A 26,545-nucleotide genomic window follows, 5' to 3' on the forward strand; every position below is an offset into this window, starting at 1 on the left:
TTGTACTCCCTCTTCTGCCCTTGCTCACAGGGCTTCAATTTCATCAAACGATCAAAATAAGAATAGAATGACACTAACACCCGATCCCATTACAATCAACGAGCATAGGTAACGGTATGGAAGGTACCGATATCTCGAGCTCTGGAAGTGGTATAAATTAGTTAAAGATTTTTGAAAACATGGCTCTTTATTGAGTACAATGGGGAACAGGATTTATTTGGCCAACCCCACATAGTTTAGTAGACTCGAACCAGACAGTTTTTAACTGGTGGCTTGGTGAGTTTTCTAGGCCTCGGTTTATTTTAATGGCACATACAGGTTGACCATTGCAACCGGACGTTTAACCAGCAAAACCATGACCCAGTTAGTTTTTTCTTTCAACTTTAATTTGACAACATTGACCACAATGGCGAGTTTAATTATACTGTAGGATAGGGAATCATGTAGAACAAAAGAGTTGGAACTTGGAAGTTCTAACAAAACCTAACATTCCAGGACATTGAAGACTGTTAGACACAATAATGTGATCCAACAACCAGTCCATTTGCAAAACCAGATATTTCTGCCATTCAAGCATCCACGAATAACTGTTTAAGGCGAAGAACGATGCTCTCTCTCTCTCTCTCTCTCTCTCTCTCTCATGGATCGTTGAGATACAGCTGCAAACACGCAGGCCCGATGGGAACCCCGTCTTAATAGAGTAACAGGCACCAGGTACGCATCTTTACATGCATTACGTCTGCAACTGTCGAATTTTAGCTGCAACTCTTTTGACCTGATTAACATGCGACCCTTTTCAATTTCTTCCTCCCGGAGTTCTTCCATATGTGTTCATCTCTCTATGTTCTGAATCACGAGGTTGCACCCCAAAATAGAATACGGTCACAGAAAAATAGGCACCATGTTTAACAGGTAATCCATTTGAAAACAAGATCTAACGTGTTCGAGTTTAGTTACCAATAAATATATGAATTAGAACGACAAAGCATCTCTTAAAAACATCTCTATTAACCAGACCAAAACAAAGGTAATACTACCTTTCTCTCATCAATGTTTCACAATCCTTTCAAATATATTTCCCTTCACAAATCTACAACACTTATTGGCCCGTTTGAATCCCACATGACAGCGTTGTGGCTCCACAGTGGAGCTTTAAATTTTTGCCTTTGTTAGCTTGCATCCTCTATCTAGAGGGTAGATGAGCTTCTCCAAAAGTCAAGCCATCCCATTGCCCCTAAGCAGGTTTTCCAACCAGTTACTGATTTTTCCTATCCTCTCAACGAATTGGATGATACTGAGTAATCCCACGCTTGGGAGGAAGCTTCCTTAAAATGAAAAGCACCAGAGAAGAAGGCAGAATCTCCACCAACTGTAAACAGCATAGGAAATAAAAGAAGAAAACAATTAAAAAAGCCATACTGCTACTTCAGCCTTCAGATATTAGACTTTGTTGGTTGAAAACTAATTTGTAAAAAAGAAGTAATCTCTAGGAGAATACATGACAATCCAGGAGAATACCTGACTCACCAAGAGGAAACACTAGACATCTAAAACAGAAGTAATCTCTAGGAGAATACATGACAATCCAGCACCAACTATTATGCCAGTCCTTGCACTGACAACCAATGTATTCATTCCTGTCAAAGTAATGGATCAACCTAGGGCAGGTCCTCTTGGAATAGCTACCAACCAAACTCTAGGTGGTTATAGCAAACAGCCAGAAATCGACCATATAATTAGAAGTTGAATACAACATTGGAGAGTGAATATTAAGGGAATGAAAATCACTATCCTACTCCAATGTATCAATACTCCAGTGCACTATACTTTCTTTTCCCCTTATAATGATCAAAGCCTCAGGAACCCAGCACTGCTAAATTGGGCATCTTGGTTTATTTCAAGATGGTAAATAAATTTTCTCCATTTTCCTATATCCATTACTTGAATATGATCACACCTCTAAATGAATTGGGAATAGAATATTGCCTGCCTTTCCATAAAATAACAAAATCAACCTTGGTGGCAGAATGCTGCCATTCCCTACAAGAACAGAGATAGGGTTGCCAAGATGCTATTTTACCATCTCAATACTATTTTCCTTGAATACATAGTAATCAATATCCTAAAATAGCTACAAAACAAAACTTACCAAGTAGTACACTAAGTTTAGAACTGGGTGGTTCAAAACATCAAGGTCCGCAGCTTTATCAAATGCGTTGAAGCACATCTGTAGCATAAGAAAATTATAGTCAACCTTAGTTGTTTGGATAGACTAGTAACTGTTTATCATAATTCAATATATCTACATATACTGCTTCAGTAGTACTGATGTGACTGTTGCCAGCAATCAGTTGAAAACACAAACTTGAACCATCATTTCAACCAATCAAAAGTAGTGATAGAATCCTAGGTTATACTGCTAAAGCAGGAAAAACATTGTCCACAAAGAGAAAATTTTCTCATGTGCATAAAGCATGATTATGTAGATCAGATCCCATTTGACAAAGGACTTACCATAATACATCTCACTAAGAAACATGAGAAACATATAGTGGTTACATAGCCAACCTGTATAAGACAGAAAACAAATAATGAGTTCTTGACACCTGAAGATTATGGGCATACATTTGAAAACTACTATACAGGACAATAATAATACCTCCTGTAACTTTTTGCGCCGCCCCTTTGACTCAACAGGAAACCGTTTAAGCATCAAGAAAAGCCTACCACGCGATGCCAAAATAATGAACAAATGAACAAGTATTAGAATTCACCAATAACGTGGATTCAAAAGCTCAAAAAAAAATTAAAAGATTACAAATAAGCCCAGAACAAAAACCAAATAGTTGCATCTTCCTGATTGGATGCTAGCATAGCTCAAGAAGTAGTCATAATTAGAGAACAACTTCACACACTGAATAATCAAGTCTTCCACCATGGATCATGTACCAGAACCAAAGGAAGATACAGACCCAAATGATAAGTTAATAACTACTTGTAAGATATACAGAAAATACAGGGGGACTAGTTTTACTCCAATCCAATTTTGACAAACAGAAGATCAGCTAAGAAGATAATTAAACAAATATGTTTGACTTGGTTTCTTTTTTTTCCTTACCACCTAGGAATGAGTTCATTTTTTATATGACATTGCATTTTAAGTTAAAAGACAAAAAAAAAATTGCTTCCATATTATCTGGAGTCCTCAAAAGATGTATACTTCTGCCAAACTTCCTTTTTAGTCGGCATAAATGAACTTGCATACTCTGGCCTCGATCAGATAATCAATGATCAATATTGTAAGGGTGTACATTTATAGGTAAATTGTTTGGTTGGATGCAAACAATTATGCAAGTTCAATTCCTTGTATTGACATAGTTTAGTGCACTTATGCATGGAACCATGTGGTCCCAACCAAAAACCATAGTCACGTAATACTACTGGAAAAGGAAAACTGAATCATAAAAAATTACCTCCCTCCATAGAGAAGAAACCCAAGAGCTGCAAACAATGAGACACCTGCCAAAAAAACATATTAAGGTAACAAGAATGGAAGCAGTTAAATGTGGCTAGTAACCTAATATGATATTATTAAAAGAACCAGTTAGACATAACATATAAAGAGCTTCCGTTATGGACATAAATACCTGCAAAGAATATCTTGGACAAGATACCCATAACTGGAATGGGCTTCCACCACAAAATCAGCCATAAAACTATCTGCCTCCAGTTCAAAGAAAAGGTCAATCAAGTAATTCATTTCAATAGCAACAGGCAAGGAAATTGACATTCCAAAGCACAAGATCAACCACAAATCTGTGCCCATTTAAAATAAAAGACCAATCACGTAAGCCATTCCAACAGCAGTAGACAAGTAAAGAGACATTCTAAATTAATCATAATTGTACTTATATCCTCAAAATGTTATGTATGACAGTATGAGTATACCTATGTAGTACAACTGATCTCACTCTGGTGCATTCAAATGTAAAGCAAAGCTAATATTATAGCATGCAATATATCAAGTGTCATCACAACTCTTCCAAATTGGTTATGTAAAAACTTTATGGGGATATATGATGCTAAGATACTGATATAGATCTAAACACGTGTGTTAGAGACGGGGAGTCAACCTAACATCAGCAGAACGTAAAACTAGGAGACAGACATGGGTATGAGTGCAGTATCAATTTTTTGATATAAACTCATCCTCCTTTATTATTGCTCTTCTAATCAACAAATTAAACACTGTTTCATTTAATAGCCAGGAACATTATTGGATAATAGTTCTTCTTTTTATTAACATCATATCTTTATAATGTACTCAAAGAAATATGAAATTTGAAAGCTAACTACAAACGATGTCCAGAGCAGAAAATCCTGGAAAGTAATACCCCAGTTGTAAACAATTATTTTAAGAGATGTCATGAGGCCAGACACAGCATTCAGTGTCTATTTTTATGCCCTACTCATTATATTTTTTGGTGGGCAGGGATTTGTTTCTTAAATGAATAAAATTCTCTTTATTGTTGATCGGGAAAATTTTATGATTACCCAAAGAGCTTTGACCACCCCAGTGAATTTTGATGAATACCACCTGATCAGTATCATACATTGATTAGTTGTACGTTTTTCTTTTCTTTTTATTTTTATCAGCATGTTTTTTGGTATCATAGTTGAGCACTTGTTGATGATCTCAAAAAAAAAATTATTAACCACACAATGAAACTCTGAATGAAATAATTAAGCAAGTGTTATGGAATTATAAATAACAGTTGCATTGTGGATATCAATATGAGAGAAGATGTAGAAAAGCATGGCTAGTATTTTGGGATGCTCAATGACCCAATAGCCATTGAGGTACCTAGGTCTCTACCTAGAAGGTAGAAAGGTAAACTAGCCACCTAGAAGAGAAGCTATATTTCATTGGGTTGGGGGTCGCCTTAATACACGCAACTCTAGCCCTTTTTTTTTTTTTGATAAATAACTCTAGCTAATTTGCCTATGTATTACCTCTCAGTTCCTATAACTCCTGTGTTGGTGGCAAAAAGATGGGAAAAAGCAATGAGTGACTTTTTATAGAAACCAAGGGATTCTAAGAGAGAATTTAATTAAGTGGGTAAGTATGCAAAAGAAAGGAATGACATGAATTAGGCAACTTGGTTAAGAGGAATTTTGTTCCTCTTGGGAAATGGTTGTGGAGGCTTCCAATGCACTTAGACAAGCTGTAGTATAGTGTGGTAAGCAGTATACATAGGGTATTGGCTAATGGATGGGATGCAGAAATCTAACGTAGTGTTTCTTTGACTTCATCTCAGAGACTCAGACAGCTGTATCTGCAACAACCTACTTCCACTTTTCTTACAATTTGTCGAGTATGATGTTTGTTTTGGGAATAAAACGAGGTTCTAGAAAGACATGGTGAGGGAATATTACTTTAGCAGACGTCTTCCCATATCTATTTTCAATATCAACCTATAAGTTAAAACCTCTCTCATTTTGTTTCCTATGCCAGTAGGCTTAATTGGGATTTTGGGTTTAGGAGAGGTCGCAAGGAATTTGAAACACTGGAGGTATAGAACTTGTTATAGCTTCTTGAAGGGGGTTTCTCTGATTTTTTTTTAGGTATATATAACTGTAACGAACCTCATTAATTATGAAACAACAGATATAGACAATATAACAAGCATCCCTAAGAGAGGTGTGGGCTACAACCTCTCAAGATAATTCAATTTCAACTTACGATTGGATAGCAGAGTTTAGACTCTTAGGTCCTTTGGTTCATTCTCTTGTACTTCCTTTTCTAAAGTCTTGCCATCTTCTTCAATCCTACAGCAGGCTTTTCCAATCAAAGAAATCTAGAGTGGACCAATTCCACAAAAAATTAGGGCTTTGTATTAGAGGTATTCTGTTTGAGAATTAACATGTGAAACCCTTCAAAACAGAAGACCTTTCTGGTGCTTATGTCCACATATTTTTTTGCTTTGTGATACAAGTGGTGAAACTATCTATCATTTATCACCTACAAATCCCCTGCCTGTTTGTTTCTTATATTTGGAAAGAGTTCTCTTTATTTGATTGCAGGTGGGGCCCACCATCTGGTGTGCAAAGCCTCTCCATGCCTTTCCTTTTCATGTTGCCCAAGAATAGAAGAAAGACGGTATGGGAATGTACAAAGACAGAAATATTGTAGATGATATGGAAAGAGAGATGCTAGAATATTTGATGATAAGCATGGTCGAGGAATTGTGGACAGCATTTCAATCAAAATGGCGCATTGGATTAAAACCTTAGAATCTTTTGCCCCTTTGTCCATAGATGGCATCCCTAGGAGTTGACAGCACATGCCATCCTCTTCCACAACAAGATCTACTCCCTTAGGGCAATGGAACCCTCTAACACATAACAGATCAAGTTAAACTTTGACAGGTGCAACATGGCTAATCCTTGGCTGAGGCATTGGGGGAGTTCCTAGCAAGTAACAAGAGATTATGTTAGCCACTTTCAAATCCAGTAGGCATTAGACGTTCTACAAAAGCTTAAGCTTTGCAGTATTGTGGGGTTTGAGTAGAACAACTCAACATCTGGAACATAGTGGTAGAAAGGGACTCTAAAGTGGTACAAACTTTAGTGAAAGTTTTTGGTGACAAAGAGATGTTATAAGAGAAATAAGGCAACTAGAAAGGGAGCTGGCAATCACCTATTCCTGGGTTCAAAGGTCAGCAAATTCAGTGGCTGATAAAATGGCTAGACTAGGGGTGAGTAGGGCTCAAATGCATTGGGATTACTTGTAATCTCCATTAATTGAATCTACAAAAAGGAATGAGATAGGTGGTAAATGTAAGCCTATATTTTGGAGTGTTGGCACTTGTTGTACATATTCATTTTTATCACTCATAATCAATAAAAATTTATTTGTTATCAATCAGGAAAAAGGGGTATGGCATGAAACGTGTCAGGAAATCAGCTTGGTTTTATGACAAAGAGATAAACCATGGAAGTGATCTTTCAATTAAGATGATTCATGGAAAACTTTCAAGAGAGAAGTCTTCACATGGTATTCATTAGTCTATGAAAAGCATATGATAGAGTCCCTAGAAAGATAAGTGAGTTTTGGAAAAAGAGAGTACCAAATAGGTATATGGTCCCAATTAGGACACCTATGGTGGTGCAATGAATAAAAAGCTAAACTTCATCTGAAGAATCCAATATTTAATATCAATTTAAGAGTATCATTTACTATTTTTTTATCAGCAAGAGTGTCATTTACTATGCTATATGGAAAGAATGTTTTACTATTGTATCGGAAGTGTAGAAAAGGGCTTATAGTCCCCCAAACAAAATGGAAGAAGAATATTTCCAAATAACAATAATGAAGCCAGGGCCAAGAATCATCCCTCCAGGGAAATACACACATTTAAAATAACAAATCCATGAGATTCTCTATTGATCCACAACCTAAGCCATGTGTTTCTCTTTTTAAGTTTCCTTTTTTTTTTCTTTTTTTTTTTTTTTTGCCTATGATGGTAGAACTCGAACACAAGACAAGAAGAGTTCATTTACAACAAGAAATGGAAAACTATACTACTCCATAATAGGTTGCCAAAATTCCCTCAATTTGCACCCCAAATACCATACCCACCCAAATAAGAGAACCGCAAGAAGATCCTGCTGTTCCTATTACTTCTATTATGAGGCAGATGATCCAATCCTTGTTTTCTTCTTGCTCTTCCCCATCATCATGGTCCTCATTCTCATCATCATCATTGTAAAAATTTAAATGACTTCTTAACATCCATGCCCTCAACCTAAATTTAGGTAGGTTCAATCAAACTTCCCAAATTCAAGGACCTTAACTAATAATACTCCATAACTTAGGAAAAGGAAACTTTAGCGAAGTCCACTTTAGGTAACAAGATACTACTACTTTCCAATGCATTTATTATTTTTCAGTCATATTGAATGTATTTATTCCTGTCAATTTCAAGATCTCATCATTTATTGTGTCTGAAAACTTGGTAACTTGTATCAAAATTAATGAAAAATAATATAAACTGAAAATTTGTTATAATAGTTAAAATATTGATGTGTTAATAAGATTCGTTGAAAAAATAGCCCAATTTTCCAATATTTCAAAAAAAATCACTTTAGTTCGAGGGTACTAACTGGTTGGAATTTCCATAATTTATAACCATTCCAATTTCCACACCTCAACTCAAGTTCTCCTCTAAGCTCTAAAATCTCCAAATTCTAGGATACCATAAGCAGATTAAACTAGCTTACACAAAAACAGAACGCCTTCTATTTTCAGCACTCACGTATTTCCCCTATCTTATTAGCACTTGGTTACTATAAAAAAAATGGATATCAAGATCTCATTTTATGAACTAATATTATTATTACCAACGAAAAAATAAAGAAAACTGAAGAAATTTTCCAAATTTAGGAGACGTAAGATGTGTGCACAACCTATGAATCCCTTGTTTCTCTCTTTTGGTACCTATAGCTGATGTGCACTGTTAACCACTGAATTTAAGAAAGATCTTGATACATTGAATCAAAAAATCACCAGATCTAAAAAAAGGCCGGAGATTTTAAGTCAAAATATCATGATTTATGAATATAAAATGGTTAACAATTCAAATCATGAATCCAAAGGGTTTTGATTTGAATCTCATGTATAAATCCTTTTATTGAAGGAGATCATATGATTGCTATTTGAACCTTGCAATGTGTACACAACGTGATTTGAATCAATTCAACAAACCTAGTTCTCTATTTCATCATTCCTTTGTTCTTTTAAAATATTTTTTTGAGAGGTACTCTTTTGAACATATTATTGGAATGAGGTTTATTTAAGCTATTGAAGACCTACTTAAAAATCTTGTAAGTTTACTTCCTGTAATGCTAGTTAGTGGCATGTGCAATAGGGGTGAGATAGAGTGGGTGGGGAAAGAGAAAAGGAACTAAAAGTTTTTACATGGTAGCCTAGACATAAAGCCAAGGCAAGTATCTCCATTATATAGTAAAGGTGTAGATTAAAGGGCTATTATATCCAGGTTAATTGATTTTGAAGTCAAAATCAATTATATCACCTTGCATTCTAGTGTACAATCAGTAAAAATTTCTGTATCACATATATATTTGGTAAATGTGGATTAAAGATGGTGTAATTACCTCAAGTTTTAGTGTATATGTTTTTTAGTTTTCTAACAGATTTCTAAAGAACACGGATAAAAATAAATAAAAATAAATAAAAAACAGATTTCTAAAGAACATAGAAACAATCTTATGCTTTACAGGAAATTCACGAACTGAATTGATTTAGCATTCTCTATGATTTACGATACAACTACACTTTCCGAACATTAATAACATAAGACTATATAATCTTGGGAAAAATAATATATCACTTTTTGGTAAAATTTTGTTATCTTGTTCAGTAAAATTATGGTGGGCCCCGAAGAAAAAATCCTGGATGCCCCTGAGCAAACAAATAATTTAGTGATTCACCAATTCCATATTTGTCATTGAGGATTGCATGCGAGGAGATTGTATAATCCAAAACATTTTTCATCTCTAAGCATATCATAAACGTTGGCCTTTTTGAATGCCACTTCCAGCCAAAATTCTTAATCTTAGTAGGGGCAAATCAGAGGTTGATGAACATTAGAACAAAATGCACAGAGTGTTCTCACAAAGAGAAAATTAACTGTCTCATTTTTCCCCATACACATAAGACCTATATTGAGCAACAATGCTTTAACACTTGCATTCTTTGGAGCACATAACATGTATTAGTGAACCCTCTAATTGGAAAATCCTGAGCTTCAGAAGGAATAGAATGCAGCTCTTTCTTTTATTGGAACCGGTAACCTCATTTTTTTTATAATTGAAATAATTTTATTAATCAACAATAGACAATAGTACAAAGTCCCCAAGGAAAGGCACAAGTTGCAACCTCTCCGGGCTAGTTAAGTACAGATTTCCAAATTAATAACAACTTACAAAGAAACACAAAAAAGATCTTCCCTAGAAACCCCATGTTTGGCTAAAGCATCAGCTAAAGAATTAGCAAACCTACTAACCCATTTTACCTCAACTCTCATATTGTTGGTTAACCACTTTACTTTTTTTATGAGATCTTTGTAGCCCTAAATGGTGGTATCCAAGTTTAGGAGCCACCTTGTTACCACCTGAGAGTCCCCTTCAACTAGGAGATGCTCCACCCCAAGCTGGTTGGCGATCTGAATTCCTTGTACTACAGCAAGGATTTCTGCCCTTGTGGAATCCCCTACTCCCACTAGTCCTGAGAATAGGGAAATTATGTTGCTGTCCTTATTTCTCAGGAGACCCCCTATACCTGAAGGCTCGTGGTTGCCTTGGCTGCTTCCATCAAAGTTCAGCTTGATGACACCTTCCAAAAGCGGAACCCATTCTGACAGAATTCTATCCTTCTTTGTTGAAGTGTTAGCTATTACTAGCCAATTCCTCCACAAGTCATCAAAGGAGAAGTCATAAAAGATATCCACAGTTTTCAGCCAATGGATTGCTCTTGTTAGGATACAATCCTTCATTTCATCTAACCCTCTTTCCTTCTCTAAGAAAATTCTTGCATTCCTTTCCTCCCAAAGAGTCCACAGAGTTGCTGCCCTGACACATTTCCACATGACCTTACCTCTTCTAGTGTGCCAAACAAAGACAGATGGGTTGAATAACAAGCTTAAATCAGAAGGCATAGACCACCTACCTCCAAATAAACAAAGGCTCCACCTCCATATAACTATAGCAAAGGAACAAGAGATCAACAAATGGAAATAGTCCTCATTCTCGGCCTTACACAAGGAACACCAATTTGGGGAAAGACAAAGCGAGGGTCTCTTTTTCTATAAGTTTTCCAAAGTAGTGATTTTCCCATAGAAGACTTCCCAATAGAATACAACAATTTTTGGGGGAATAGGTCGCGCCCAGACTTCTTTGACAAGGAATCCTTGGGAAATGGGGTTAGAACTGAGGGATTTTAGTAAAGAAAAGCAAGTAAAAGTACCTTTTGGAAGAGGAGTCCAAACCCTTTGATCATAAAAAGTGGGGTCCAAGCAAATGGATTCTAGTAAATGAATTAGCTCAATAACACAACTCGAATCACCATCCCTTAACCCTCTACAAAACCCAAAGTCCCAGTTTAAAGATAAGGGGTTTAACGGGCTTGGGAGAAAAGTTGCAATTGGCTCATGTTTGTGAAGGGAAAGGGAATAGAGCGAGGGGAAACGATCTTTGAGGGGTTGAGTACCCACCCAAATATCCTCCCATAACAGAATAGCATTACCAAAACAAGCATCATACCTGATGAACATGAGGAAGCGAGGTAGAATACCATGTATAGCCTTCCAAGGTGTAGTAAGGGTAGCTCGGCAAGATATCCAGGAATCCCAACCATTTCCTACACAACCATGAATGCTTTCCACCACCTCATGACATAATCTCTCTCGGGGCCATCTCCATAGCCACTTCCCTAGAAGGGCTACATTCTTCAGCACTATGTTCCCTATCCCTAAACCCCCTTCTTCCTTTGGTTTGTTAACTATCTCCCATCTGATCAAGTGATCCTTTTTCACCTCTCCTGGTTCCCATAAAAAGTCCCTCATTCTCTTCTCCAGTTTCTTAGCCTCCCTTGGAGGAATTTGGGTGCTGCCCCTTATAGTTAATAATTAATAACTAAAAGTATATCTCACACACCTAGAAATGGTGCTGCCCCTTATAGTTAATAATTAATAACTAAAAGTATATCTCACACACCTAGAAATGGTGCTGCCCCTTATAGCCAAAAATATTACAAAATAGCCCAAAAAAGATCTTCCCTAGTAACCCCTTATTTAGCTAAAGTATCAGCCAATCCATTTGCTATCCTTCTAACCCATCTAAAAGTTAAGCCTTATTTCCCTCACAATCTGCCTATGAGTCCAAGTTCCTAAGTTATCCACTTGCATTCACCCTATTACCAGTTTGGAATCCCCTTCCCCTTCAATCTGTTGGAGTCCTATCTGTTTACCCAATTGCAAACTTTGGATTAGAGCCATCACTTCAGTTCTTAGAAAGTCTCCCACCCCTATCAGTCCGGAGTAGAGAGCCAACAATTTTTGTCTTCATATCTTAAAGATCCCCTTATGAATCATAGACCCAAATTACCATAGGAACTTAAAATCTAGTTTAACCTTTTGCCGCAACGAAGGAGCCCAATCTTCCAGCATCACAGCCCTTGAACTTGAGGAAAATGCTAACGCTCCATCCCCTTGAAAAATCAACCACTGAATACTCATTGAATATGTCAAGAGTCGTCAACCAATATGCTACCTTGATAGAAATGCTGTCAATTACTTCTTCCTTGATAGGAACTGCAGCTTTTTTTGCAAGGAAATATGAGTGAATATGGCAACAAGATAAAGAAAGATATGACGGCTCAGGAGTAGAAACTAACGTCTCCAATATAAAAGGAAAAAATAAGTTATCAGCAACAAGGATCAAAACAGTACCGTCAAAACTCAAAATTATGCAAAGTGAGAACCCCTATGGTTTGGGTGGAGCCCAGCCACCATGCTTCAAAAAGCACAAAACACACACACACACACACACACAATTTAATTGAGGCAGATGCCAGAGCTGAAGCGCAAAGTACACCAGCCACAAGCCTAGGCACACCAGGTGCATACCTTTCAAAGGGATTGCGCCTGCAGGGCTGCAAATTAGTTGGACCTGACCCAATTTGAATCTGAATTCAATCCAAAGAGCTGGATCCAGATAAACCTAAAGTCTAAACAAAACAAATCAAATCAAACCAGAAAATCTGATCCGATTAGATATCGAATCGATATATCCCCAATTCGATCTGATAAGATCCATTAAATACATGCATATTATATATATACACACACAAACACATATACATATACATATATATACTTTAAAAATATTTAGTTGCTTTGACATTTATACCCTTACTTTTACATCTAACTTTTACTTATAGGCCTGTAATTTTATACTTTTGTCGTGTCTAAATGTGTAAAATCATTTCTAACTCATTGAGACTTTAGCCCTAATTAGATAATTCTCCTTGTCCCCCTTCTTATTTCTCCTTTGTTTGGAATATAGAACACAAGAAACCCTCAAACCTCAAACCGCCGAACCATTTTCAACTGACAAGCTCCCATTGATCTCCCATCACCCCGTCTATTCTTTTCCTTCTTCTGTAGTAAGCCAAACCCTAAGTTGTTCTTCTTTTCTTTTATTTTGAAGATCATATTTTACTAGAGAGGACACCAAATGCCAAGAATCAATTGATTAGCCTCTACCTTTCAACCAGGACAAGTGGCCATGTAAGTTGTATTGTTCCAAACCCATTTTGAAGCTCCAAGAAACGAGAAACAACCAGGCAATTTTTCTATTTGATTAGCCCTTGTGTTTTGAGAAGCACAAAAGGAGGGGCAGGATTCTATGGAAATGCACAAGGACAGCAATGATTTGGACTATGTGGGAAGAAAGAATTACAAGAACATTTGGGGAGGAGAGGAGTAAGAAAGCAATGATAGGGGTGATCATCGAACACTGAAAAACCAAAAACCCCGATTTTGGTGTTTTGGAAAAACCAAAGGTACCAGCTCAGTTTCAATTAACATATATGAAAACCGGCAATTAAACAAACAAACAAACAAATATATATATATATATACTTTTCATATATTATGTATTAAATATAAATATATATGCATCATATATATATAAAAATATATATTATATATTATTTAGTATTTAGTATTTATAATATAATATATTACATATATTTCTAGTATTTAAATTATACAATTATATATTTATTTATAACATGTATTATAAATTCAAAAAACCAAAGAACCAAAGAAACCAATCAATTAGTAATTGATTGGCTTCGGTTCAGTTTCAGTTTCCGGTTTTCCAAAAACCGGCGGTACCATTATTCATCAAAAAAACGATGGTACCAGTTTGGTTCGAAAATAGTGCCACAGTTAGATTCATAAGCGACCCTAAAGAGTGGCACATTGGGTAAAGACCTTGAAACTCTTTTCAAATTTTAACATGGACTACTTCAAGAGTTGGAGGCAATAATTGGCTCTTCCTCTAGGAAACAAAATATCCTAGAGGTTTGGTCACCCCTAGTGGGTGGTTGGATGAAATTGAACTTTGATGGCTCTAGTGTGGGTAATCCGGGTCCCTTAAGAATTGGAAGGGAGATTAGAGATGAGGGCAGTATTATATGTGCCTTGTTTTTAGGCCCAATTGAGCAAGGTGATTTGATAAGAGCAGAATTTTTAGTTGCAGTTTTTGAAGTTGAGATAGCTAAAGTGATAGGAATTAGTAGTTTGATCATTGAAGGTTGATTTGAAGATAGTAGTGGGATGATTGAAAAAGGGTGAGGGGGTAGTCTGGCAACTTAGAAAGGAATTCAGGGGCTTCAAAAAGCTATTAAAAGACATGAACGTTCAAATAGGATGGGTTGAAGACCTACAAACAGCTTAGCGGATGGTTTAGCTAAGCAAGGGGTTCAAAGACAACATATGTACTAGGCACAATTTAATACAATGTTGGATGGCTTGTTCTGTAATGGGTTTGCTAGTTTCTCACAACTTCTTGCTGTAATCCTTTTCTTTTAAAATGTTAATGAATAAATGATTTTTTGTGTTGCTAATCAAAAAAAAAAAAAAAGAAAATCAAACAAGGGTGATATTCCTATGGATCGGATCAAATTTGAATCATGAATTAAAAAATCCGGTTGTAATAAATTTTTTTCTTCGTTTATCAAAAAAAAAATTACAAAATCCAACAGATTCTTACCAAATTCAACTCGACCGAATTTTTTTATAAAATCAAATCGGGTTTGATCCATTTGCAGCCTTATGTGTCTCAATCTAGTCAAGGCACGGACCTCGAAATGTGCCTCACTTGTGCACCTAGACACGCCTCAAGCACACTTTTTAAATCACTAGGAACAGAAGGTATAGAACAAAACCAATCTAAAAAAATGAAGAATCAGTGGAGAGAAGTAGAAGAAAACAACTAGATTGAAGAAGTGGTTATGGATGAAACCCATACAATTGATATATTAGTTGATGTAGAGGTAGCATAGTTGTCAAGGTATCTCCTGGGAACCCACCTAGATGACTAGGCGCCCGCCCTAGGGGACAAAAATGGCAAGTCAAGTGCCTTATTATAATATCATTCATATTGTCGTGTCTTACTAATATCTGTGTTAACACATTCTATTTTATACTATATATTATCACCCGTACTTTATTTTAAAATTTTACTATTAGAATTTAAAAGACTAAAGGGTTTTGAGAAAAAGAAAGAAAGAATAGAAGTATAGAGAGGGTTCTTTTTTTGGTATTTTCTACCCCCCCCCCTTCTTACATTAAATAAAGTAGCATCTCTCTTCTGGCTCTTTTTCTCTTATACTTTTCATCTTGAATTTTTATCATATAAAGTTATAGCCTTCTTTAGTTGCTAATTGATATGATACTGCCCTAATAAATACTTATTATATTAGTACTATTTTTGAAAATATCAAATTGAAACTAATATACATATAACATTTTATCTTTTAGATATGATGATTTTCCACGTTTCAAGAACAAATTTAATGTTCTTAATAAAGAGAATTGCTATAGTTTCAATTAATATGCATGTTGAATGATATATAAAACTAGAGAACTAGCCAAGAGTTAGTATTCATTATATAAAATTCTCATTGCCTAGGTATCACCTAGGCGGGCATCACCAGGCACCCGCTGCCTAGGTGACTAGGCAACTAGACACCCCAATGACACCTAGAATCGCCTAGAATCAAGGAGAGAAAAAAACACTAAGCCTATTTTTCTCTAGGAGAGTAGTTTGCAAAGAAGGCTTTTTAAGAGTTAGAAACAAGAGAGAGAGAGGGAGAGAAGATGAAAATATTTCTGAAAAAGGAAAGCTCAAGACAACTTTGAAAAGGAATCACAAGGATTTTTTTTATTGGTAGATCTAAGGATAAAGATTAGAGCGATTAAGAAGATTTCCAATGCTATCAAATGCTTTAACAGTCAAAAAAATCAAAGAGCCATCCAAGTTTCCAAGGTATTTGCCAAGATGAAAGGAGGTTTATTTGGGGTTGGTCTTCATAAAAAGGTGAAGAAAATTAAAAAGTTAGTAAAAGGAGAATTAGATTGGATTCTAATCAAGTCAATATAGCAGCAGAATTATTGGACAAAATCATAAAAATATCAGTGGTACTAATATGGACTCCAGTTTTCATCAGTAGGATGTCTTCGTTGTATGTGAGTTGAATGGGGGTGAATGATTTGGGAAGCAGAAGCGGTCTATCAGATGAGTGTAAGGTTGGAGCTGAAGATTGGGGATGGAAGAGGCTGATGGACATGTGTAGATCCACCACTACCACTCCTACTAGGCTGGGCTCCTCGAGCCCCACTTCTACCACCTCGACCTCTCGACACTGCAAATGCTGATTTATCGGAGACATTCGAGTCCATAGATCCATTGGAAGCCCTCAGAAGACGAGCAAACACCTCCTCTAAAGATGGAAGAGCAAATCCCCCTAGTATCTGGGCTCGTACTGGTTTATACTCAGACTTCAGCCCCACCAGAAACCGTGTCACATCAAGCTACTCTCGTTGTTGCTGTTGAACTTTGACATCAGAAGTGAGAGGATGATAGACATTTAGCTCATTACGGATATTCCTCACACTGGCATAGTACTCCTCAAGGCTCTGATTTCCCTGTTGCAGATTGAAGTATTCTTGATATAGTTGATATACCCTAGTGGTATTATCCTGACCTGAATACAGTTTCTTAGCATGATCTCACACCTCTTTGGTTGTGTCAAGAAACATGAAGTTCACATTGATTTTGAGTTCCATACCATTCCACAACCATGTAATGATCTGTGCATCTTCCTGTTCCCGGTCTTCATACTCCTAAGAATTAGCGGGGGGTTTCTCCTCTCTTATATGCTTCACTTTCTTCTTCGCCTTCAGAAAAACCTCTACAGACTTCGCCCAAAGGACATAATTCTCTCCATTCAGTTTAATGAAGGTCATTTGGACATTCAGGTAGTCAATAGATATCATGACACTAGGTTTACTATCACTGTTATCTGTCATTGCCGAACTCCCTTATCACTGAATTCTGAGCACTGAATTATGAGCACTACACACTGCACACTACACACTACACACTACACACAAACACCTCACCGAAATCTGCACATTGATTTCAACGGTAATTAATGCTGATAACTGCAACACCACAAACCCTACTCACTGAAATCTACACACTGATTTCAGCAGTATTAAATGCTGCAAACTGCAACACCACAACCCCTACTCACCGAAGTCTACACATTGATTTCAGCGATATCAAATGCTGAAAACCACATTTGTAACACCACCAACCCTAATCCACAACTACAGGAAGTTTCACCATTAAGTAGACACTATTGCCCTTCGAATCACACACAAACCAGAATAAACCCTAGCATAAACCCTAGCATACTGCAATCTGAAAACCCATCATGCGAACTATATTACACCTCTCATGTATTCCATAACAAAAAATATGCATAAAAAAAAAAACTTTACCTCATCGCCTGAAGGCCAACCACACGAAGGGCTAAGACACCAATGCACCACACGTACCAGCCCTAACTAGGGCTTAGAAACCACAGCAACCAATCACCAACGACACAATCGGAGGCATAGGAACCTCCTAGGGAAGAGGGTTATCACTCCTTTTCAACCCTTTTCCCAGTCTCCAACTCACAGTTGAGAAACCCAAGAGAAACCCTAATTCGAATGCGCAGAAAACAGAATTCCAGCAAGTCTGACTTGGTGAACCTCACTCTGATACCATGTTGAAGTTTGACTTGCCCTAGAATTTTGTCTTGTTCGTTGATTGTAAAGTAAAGTAAACAGCAAGAAGTAGGAGAGGAAAGAAGAAGAGAGAAAAGAGAGGAAAGAGAGAAAGGTTGGTTCGAATTAGAGAAAAAGTTATCCCTAGATTCGGCCAGACCTGTTATTATATTATTAACTTATTGGAAAAGACTTGAATGCCCTTCTTTAATTAAGAGGCACTCGAACTAACATAATCGTACACATCAACATTCTCAACAAGTACAAAGACTGAAATACCCCTTCACTAACACCACTAACAGTAAGGTATGAAAGAATAAACAATGATGCTATTGTATTTGCAGCATTTAAGCTGGAAAATAATGCAAACATACTATTTGGCATTTGATTTGAAGTACAATGTGCACATAAAGAGGCATAACTTGATATAAAATAAACAATCCATTCAATTCAAAACATTGGACTGGTTTGCCAGGTCTGTTAAACGAGTTCATTTTAATCCCTTCCCATTTGTTTATGATTGCTAGCTTGTTATGCACCATCTTGCCCGAGCTCCAACTATGATGTCACGTGTCTGACAGTCAAACTTAGACATTTATCAAAGAAAGGGAAAAGAGAAATGAGGGGGAAAACACATAATAATTCCATATTCATGAAACACTAGCTGCCATGCAGAAATGGCTAATGTTACAAACTACCCCTTTTTCTGGGACTTTACATTAAGTGGACCTTTACATTGATTAACACAAGAAACCAAGGCTATACCTGTATAGCATAAACCACTGCATTAATTGTATAGAAGCTAGGCCTAAGCCCATCAGTAGAAACAGCACGAGCCTGTAAAGCACTATGTCAGACGAGGAAAAACAAATTTGTTATCCAACAAGCACTGGAAGCAAATGAACCAAATCTGGATCTCCAACCTGATAATATATCTCTGCCCAGAATAAAACCAAAAGAGCATATGTTGTGAAGAAAGTAAGGCTTGGCATATCAAGCAAAACATGTTGGATAATCTGACAACCATCATTGTAGAAAATTAAACAGAAATTTCCAAGCAAGGATAAGCAGGAAATAGTAAAACTCAATACACTTTTTTATTTTGCTTGATCAGTAAATTCAAAAAACGTTTATCCATACCTCAGGTTTTATCCGCTGAACATTCCGACGAAACACAAAAACCAACGATCGAACTGCAAAATGCAAGCCGGCATATTTAATAAGAATACCAAAAAGACCAGACATTCTCTTTCACAACGTAACCATGCACATAAACAGATACAAACCCCCATTCACCAGGAAGTTCAGAAAATGGAAAACCTTCTGCGTGGTCCAACCGTACTCGGGAACTCTCAATTCTATTCGTACAAGTTGGATCTGCAAATCTAACTCCATCAATTCCAAATACACGATAAAGCAAAATATCAAAATTTGCAATCCCAGCGAAGAAAACAAACCTGAGTACTACCAAACATGTAATCCATCACCTATCGTCAATGACCCTAACCATTCTTGTTTCTACAAGAACATTCTGCTACTTTTATTGTAATAAACCCTAACACAGAATGACGCTAAGGAACAAAAAGTCGAAAATTTATCGAAGCCCTAGTCAACATAATTCTATGAAATTCAAACCAAAATATCAATTCAAATATCAGTAATATTGAATAAAGGCACAAATAGGTATCGACAGACAGACAGACAGACAGACAGACAGACAGAGAAAGTGATTTACCAGGGCGATGGCGGCGACAAGGCCATAGAGTCCGGCGAGAACATGAAAGATCCGATTCTGCCACATAGGAGAATCGTTGATTTCTTCCCACCAGTCAGAAGCATTTTTCAGGCCGTAGGCCATAACCGATGACAAAACTTCAGTGGACTCCATCAATTCGGGCCGGAAATCAAATTTTCCGGCGACTTCACTGTCAGAAAATTCGGAGAGATTCCTCGGAAAAGGTATAAAAAATCGAAACTTGAAAAGGATTTACAGAGATAATAAAATCGAGATTAATTCTAGAATATTCAGAAAGGGTAGAGAATTCGCGAAGACGGTGGTTTTGTTTTGATTCCAAAGCTCCAAAGCGAGGCCGACCGAATTATAAGACGAGAGACAGAGAGAGAGGCAAGGAAGGAAGGTGGTATTCTTTTCGTTTTCGTTTTATCTGAAAGGGGTTCGGAACAGCGCCGTTGCTCTGTTGCTTACGGCCACGTGGCAATTTCTAAGCGGACAACGAATTTGAGAGTCATTAGGATCGTGGGACGAGGGTTTCGCCAGCTTGGCAAACAGCTTGGCTCATAATATGTTCCACTACGTCCAATCTCAGCTTTTGGGTTAAATTCTTGAGGTACTTTCATACTTTGGCACCACCTTATTAAGATAGATCGACGACACATCCCCCGTTCGATTAAGATGGGTACTCCTGTTTTAAAATTCCGCTTTTTGTTGGTCCCGATAAACCGTTGGATTAAACTTTAAAGCTTCCATCCAAAAAAAATTATAAATCTTAAATATCGAATTATATATTATACTTGAAAACTGAGAATCTATTTCAGGGACGAGGGTTGTTTGGCCAAAGGATTAATTTGTCTTTTAAATTTTAATACATTGTAGCGGGGCCCCATGATATCCAATGCTATGCGATGATCAATTAAAAATTTTAAATAATGTTAATGAACCAATTATTCATAATTTTAACTTAATTAAGGAAACAACTGTTTAGTTGTTTGCACGACTCAAAACTTAGGTCCGTTCGGTTAGCGGGAATAGCCGAATAGGTAGTTGGAGTTGAGTTGGAATTGAAATGGGCCAACTATTTAGTTGATCCGATTGGAAATCCCATTTTCCACGTGGAATGGGATTCCTCCGTTCGGTGAATGGCCATTCCCAAACGAACCCTTAGAGTAATAGAGGTAGGGTTGTAGCTTGGGTGAGCCCAATTTGATACTGCATTGACCCAATCCGTAAATTTATACGAGTTGGATTTGGATTTTCGATCTTCAAACTATGCCCAGTCCCAAAAGTATGAGTTTTTCTTTTAGGTTGGGCTTCAACTCGGCTTGAGCCCAACCCGACCCTATCCCAATACATGTTTGTCTTGATTATATATACTAGCCTAGGGGCCCCTGCGATGACTTGTATACATTACTACTTAAAAAAATAGTTTCTTGAAATTTATTAATATGTTGGTCTTTAAAGTAGGATACATGATGTCTTGGTTCCTTAAAAGTTGCACCATAAAAAAAGAAAAAGGAAGTTCGTTAACATTTATGAGATTGACAATGAAAAAAGGGTGTAGTATCTCATGAGAAATGTCAATTTTGATGACAATATAAGTTACGTGGGTTAGGTTCTAGCAAACATGCATGAGCGAACCTTGGTGGATTGTGAACTTCAAATTCACTAATTCAAACATGACAAGGTAGGCCTAGGTGGGTTGTGAATTAATCAAATTCACTAATTCAAAATTATTAATACATTAATTTTACATCAAATCTGAATCCCATTTGAAACTTCAAAGAAAAAAAATTACAATGAATAAAGCAAAAAAACATAATCAAATAGAAATTACAAATTTACTAAGAGTTTGACTTTTGAACTTCAAAATTTATTCAGAAACACACATCGGCAGTGCACATAAAACAATTTGTTCTTTCATTGTCAATTTTCTGAGCATCATTCTTGGTAGTTCGCGAAGGTCTGGGAAGCGAGTGAACGACAGTGGCATGTGGGTTGTCTTATCTTAATGACCGATTTGCAATTGCCCAACTACACCATAGGGGGCAAATATGGTTTTAAGAAGAATGACCAAGTGGCACGACTCAGCTCTCATTCTCTATGCAATTTCTCTTATTTACATTTCTGCAAATTCTCGGTTTGTAAAGCGGTTACCGATAAGTTCCATTCTGCCTTATTTATTATTTTCCAACAAGAGATCCCCTTCCTCCCCTTTTCTTGCCCTATAAACACACAAACCCATGATGAGGAAAATTCTTTACATTAGCATTTTAATTTTTTAATTATATAAGAGAGAGAGAGAGAGATTCATATTCATTCTCCTGGAAGAAAAGGAAAAACAATTGGAACAAATTCAATTGATTAATAATTAATTAATAAAAAGTTGGAATCAGCATAAATTCTAGAAATTTCCATACTTGAGTAGTCATGCTGTAATTGTTTGTATCAATCTTTGTCTTTCTACAAAATTTTATCATTTCTGTGCTGTCAAGAAAGTCAGTCACCATGAAAAGGTTTAAGCATTTTTTTGATTACTTATCTAGAAAAATAATATGAATGATCCATCTTCAAACTATGCCCAGTCCCATTAATCTATTCCCTATAAATGTTGGGGTGTGAGTAAAAGGGCTCTAGATAAGATTAAAGGGTGAAGATCTAAAGATGCATTTTCATGGAGAGAGAGAGAGAGAGAGAGAGAGAGAGAGAGAGAGTGGTGAAGAGACAGAAAAGAGAAGTCTACCAAGTAAATCTTATTAATTTAGACATAAACCCTGACAAAAGAATTTCATCTCTCCCTATCTCCCATTAAATGGACTAACAACAACAAATTTGAGACAAGAAAACCTTTCATAAAATCAAAGCCTCAAAAAACACCTTCCTTAGAAGAAGCCAACTGTCAAAAAATGGGTTCAAATTTGTATTTGGCAATGGTCTAAAGTCTAGTAAACTAAATATACAAAACCCAAAATACTATAAATCTATAAGATCACAAATAGAAGCTATGGCCCATCATACTTTATTAAGGCTATGTTTGGTTTGAAGGAAAAGGTAGAGAACGGAAGGGAAAGAATAGAAAACCAAAAGAAATAAATGAAAAATTACAATTAAATTTGTAGACCCATTTCTCTTCTCTCTCAAACAAACAGATCCACCACTGGGGAAGGTATTACATACCATGACAAAACCTTGCATATGGGAAGCCAGTATATGAAAACGAAAATCTATTATTTAACAGGCTCCCAAACAACTAAAAATACTATCTACAAGAGGTTAAAGGCTCCCAAATGTCAAAATAACGATATCTACAGTGAACAGAAACAACCAGTAGTTGTGAAGCCACTCAAAAAAGGGGAAAATAAAAAAAGGAAAAAAAAAAAGCAACTATTCCTATAGCACTCAATTTTACCAGCCGAAGAATCCATGCAAACTCCTTTGAACAACAGATGCAACCATAAACTTCCTTGAAACATTGTTCTTAGAATTAGATAAGAAAAGAAATAAGATAAACTAATGATTAGTGGAACCAGAGTCCAAAGAAAATAAATAAAGTAAAGCCACATAGATAAATCGTCGAACTAAACATACCGGATAAAGAGGAACTAAACGCGCCAATTGAATAACCCATGAAAACTCCTTCCGACAATAGAGCCAATCCTATAAAATTCCCTAAAAATCTAAAATAGTGTTTCTTAGAATTAGATAAGAAAAGAACGAATGATTGAGGGCATTTTATTTTCGAACAGCATTAGGGGAGGCAAAGCCATGGTGTTAAACGCAAATGGGTGTTCCTTTGGGTTATTTCAGATTAGTTTCCAACCCAGGGTTTCAAATGCGGATGGATATTGATTCCGATGCCGGTTAACAGTTAGGTAGGGTTAAGGTTGTTCTGCAAACAAAAGATTTAGGGGAAGGTTAGGGTTTCTGTTCCAGTGCGAGTTAACGACAAGCTAGGATTTGGGCTGTTGTGCAAAGAAGATTTGGGAGTCCACTGTTCTAGGTGATCTCTTCCATGATGAGATAGGAGTCGTTGTTTGGAGTCTACGGTTCCTAGACGAGAGAGAATGAGAGAGGGGCTAAGAGCAGGTAAAAAGTGATAAACACGGATAGAAACAAGAATCCAGTTGCAACATATGGATCTAGAGCTTTCCGATAGAAGGTTTTTCCGGAAAAGAGAGAGGGGGCCGGGAGTGGGGAAGCAAGAAGAGAGACTGAAGTGAGAAGGGGGTAGGGGAGGTTTCCCCATCGCACGTTTGGATGGTGTATCACGTGCGTAAACAATGAAGATCCTCACACGCATACTTTATGGCTCACTCGTGGGGATGCCATTAACTGAAAATCGGTACTGCCACGAATCACCATATATACACGAGCATACAGTTATATTAAAATCTATGACAAATTGTTTGACCAACTTAACTCTGGTCTGAGCCCAAGCCCAACCTGAGTGCATCTGCAGGCAGGGCCCAAGTTGGATAATTCGAACTTAAGCCTTAGACCAATAGATTAAGATTGAACTTAAATCCAAACTAGCGTGCCTGACTTGCACCCTAAATAGAGGGGAATTTAAATCATTATGAATCAAGTAAGTGATAATTTAACATTTCTATTTAAAAGAAAAAAGACATAATCAAATGTTGGCTTGTACATGACTCAAAAAAAAGAAGGAATAAAGTGGAGGTTTAAGTAATTATTTAACTAATATAATTAAATTAATTATTTTAACATAATTAATAGAATTAACAAAATTACTGATACTTGCGAGTAACCCAATAAAAAAACAAAAACCCTATTAATTATGATTACCTGAGACAATATGGACTCATGAATCATGATGCCTTCCTTTTAACATATTGATAGGTCTCTTGCCTGTTATTATTCTTTTAAGAGGAGGCCTAAGCTTGTCCAAATTTTCAGTCATAATTAAGCTAATTATGTTATGGGTCGGATTTGGCTATGGTTGTAATGTAAGACCCTTTTTTTATTATTTTTAAAGGTTCGTGCAATTTCCTTACTTATAATAGAGAGAAAGAGAGAGAAGAGATCGAGGCACCTATGTGTAAGATATATTTTAAAATTCAGAGGAGTGTTGGTATTTAAAAAAAAAAAAATCAACAAGGGACAAGGGAGAGATGAGAAGGATGCTATCATTTTTTCAGCACGATCCACAATATCAATACATTAATAAAGAAGAATTTGATACAATAATGTGAGCAAATTGCCCTGATCAAAAAGTTGCACATACAGAAGGAATTAGCTAATATTCTATAGTTGAGAATGATGGTGGCAGTCTTCCAAGAGAGTTCGAATCAGTTACAACACACGGTACCAAGAGAGCCCCAACCAATTATTGCAGTCGTAAATGAAAAAAAAATAATAAGAAAATAAATTAGGGAAAGGAAGGAAAGCACAGGGAAACTTATACAATATTTATAAATGTTTTCCTATCTTTTTCTTCCATTCCTTACTTTTCCTTCAAACCAAATACAGTCTTAGCGAAGTTGAGAGCTATACCAATATGAGCCGAGGTGGGAGGAGGAGATGGTGATTAATCGTACGTCCCTTCCACGATTTTATTGTACGTCCATTTCCAAGCATGTCAAAAAATAATTAAACAACAAGCAAAAAATAGATAATTGGATTCATCATTATGATTTTTTGTTTTTTTATCAATAATTCCTCAAAGAGGTTGGATCACTAGCAACATTAGTTAAAAAGAACCCAATGACAAAGAAGATCAGCTAATCGGATGGTTGTCCATCAATTTTACAAGCTAACAGAATAGCAATGTTTCTTTCAACAAGAAGGTTGTCCATCAAACACCTCCAAAATTAACATATTGGCACGAGCGGGAATGCCTTTCGACTTCAAGAAAGCTCAACAACTAATCTATAATATCTATAAAATTGCTAATGGCGGGGTCTTGGCTTCTGGAATTTTTATTCAACAGTTTTGGATGTTTCCGAATCTAAGCCTTTCATAAACGATATATTGTGGAAATGGGGCCATGGGAACAGTTGGTTTACTTATTCTCCTCAGATGATCAACTCCTGTACTCCATGTGATGGAACAAGATACAAGCCAGCCTCCTCTAAATTTCCATGAAATTTAATCGTCTAGCTTCGAGTTTTTATATGAAATTTCATGCATTATTGCAAACAATGAATTTTATAGGAAAGTTGGCTTCAACAAGAGGGGTTTGAAGGAAAAAGTAGTAAGAGCGGAAGCTAGGTAAACGCTGGGTTGTTAACCCTTTTCATCATGGCTTGTTTGAGTAGTGATGGCCAGTATTTTCAACTCGTCTTTGACTAGCCAATTGAATTACAAGTCAAAGACGGTTGGAGAGAGGTTAAAAACCATTGACTTGATATAAAAAAAAAAAAAAAAAACGTCCAACCCAAATGGCTGGACAGTTGACCCTTTCAACCCAGTACAGGTTGTATACTAATCATGTAAGCAAATTTTGGGAGGCCTAACTTGGCATTTTGATGTCCGATTGTTGTGATTTTTTTTTTTTGTAACTTTTTAATATCCATGCATCCCAGTGTGCCAAATCCCCTTTTTTTGCCTCAAATTATAGTTTTTAATATTGTTTATGAATACAAATTTAAAACTAAATAAAACATGCATTAGACATCCTATTTTTGTGCCCTTTAGTCTTTTAGGAAAACTTAAAGTTTTAAGTATGCTTTATCTAACATCTCAACTAACTTAGGGACATTTTTGGAATTCTATAAAAGTAAGAGCCTCACAAATCCGAGACCATAAGTACGTAGAGCCAAAAAATACAAATCTCAAGACACCAAGGTCACTCGAATCCAACACCATTTACCCTTTCATCCTAAGACCTAAAGCCGAAACCAATTCTAATTGTCTGATC

The 26,545-nt window shown here is 36.5% G+C and overlaps 1 protein-coding gene and 2 long non-coding RNA genes across 3 annotated transcripts; 1 reads left to right on the top strand and 2 right to left on the bottom strand.

Annotated features, from left to right (window-relative positions):
- Window positions 1-575: 575 nt before the first annotated feature.
- On the top strand, window positions 576-6,935 carry LOC148864218 (uncharacterized). Its single transcript, XR_016109240.1, has 2 exons — window positions 576-714; window positions 6,085-6,935. It is a non-coding gene; the product is annotated as an uncharacterized LOC148864218 (long non-coding RNA).
- TOM3 (tobamovirus multiplication protein 3) lies at window positions 903-20,332 on the bottom strand. The gene is made up of 11 exons (XM_088975266.1): window positions 19,666-20,332; window positions 19,217-19,307; window positions 19,071-19,123; window positions 18,854-18,946; window positions 18,696-18,767; window positions 3,648-3,720; window positions 3,474-3,519; window positions 2,660-2,723; window positions 2,515-2,568; window positions 2,150-2,227; window positions 903-1,369 (listed from the first exon to the last, which is right to left on the bottom strand). The coding sequence occupies exons 1-11, from the start codon at window positions 19,816-19,818 to the stop codon at window positions 1,277-1,279; spliced, it is 870 nt and encodes a 289-aa protein (XP_088831392.1). The 5' UTR covers window positions 19,819-20,332; the 3' UTR covers window positions 903-1,276.
- A 1,013-nt stretch (window positions 20,333-21,345) lies between these two features.
- On the bottom strand, window positions 21,346-23,861 carry LOC148864220 (uncharacterized). Its single transcript, XR_016109241.1, has 2 exons — window positions 23,254-23,861; window positions 21,346-21,890 (listed from the first exon to the last, which is right to left on the bottom strand). It is a non-coding gene; the product is annotated as an uncharacterized LOC148864220 (long non-coding RNA).
- Window positions 23,862-26,545: the final 2,684 nt, after the last annotated feature.

The sequence above is a fragment of the Nelumbo lutea genome, chromosome 3, assembly GCF_056320005.1.
Source record: "Nelumbo lutea isolate HS-2025 chromosome 3, American lotus-T2T, whole genome shotgun sequence".
NCBI lineage: Eukaryota > Viridiplantae > Streptophyta > Magnoliopsida > Proteales > Nelumbonaceae > Nelumbo > Nelumbo lutea.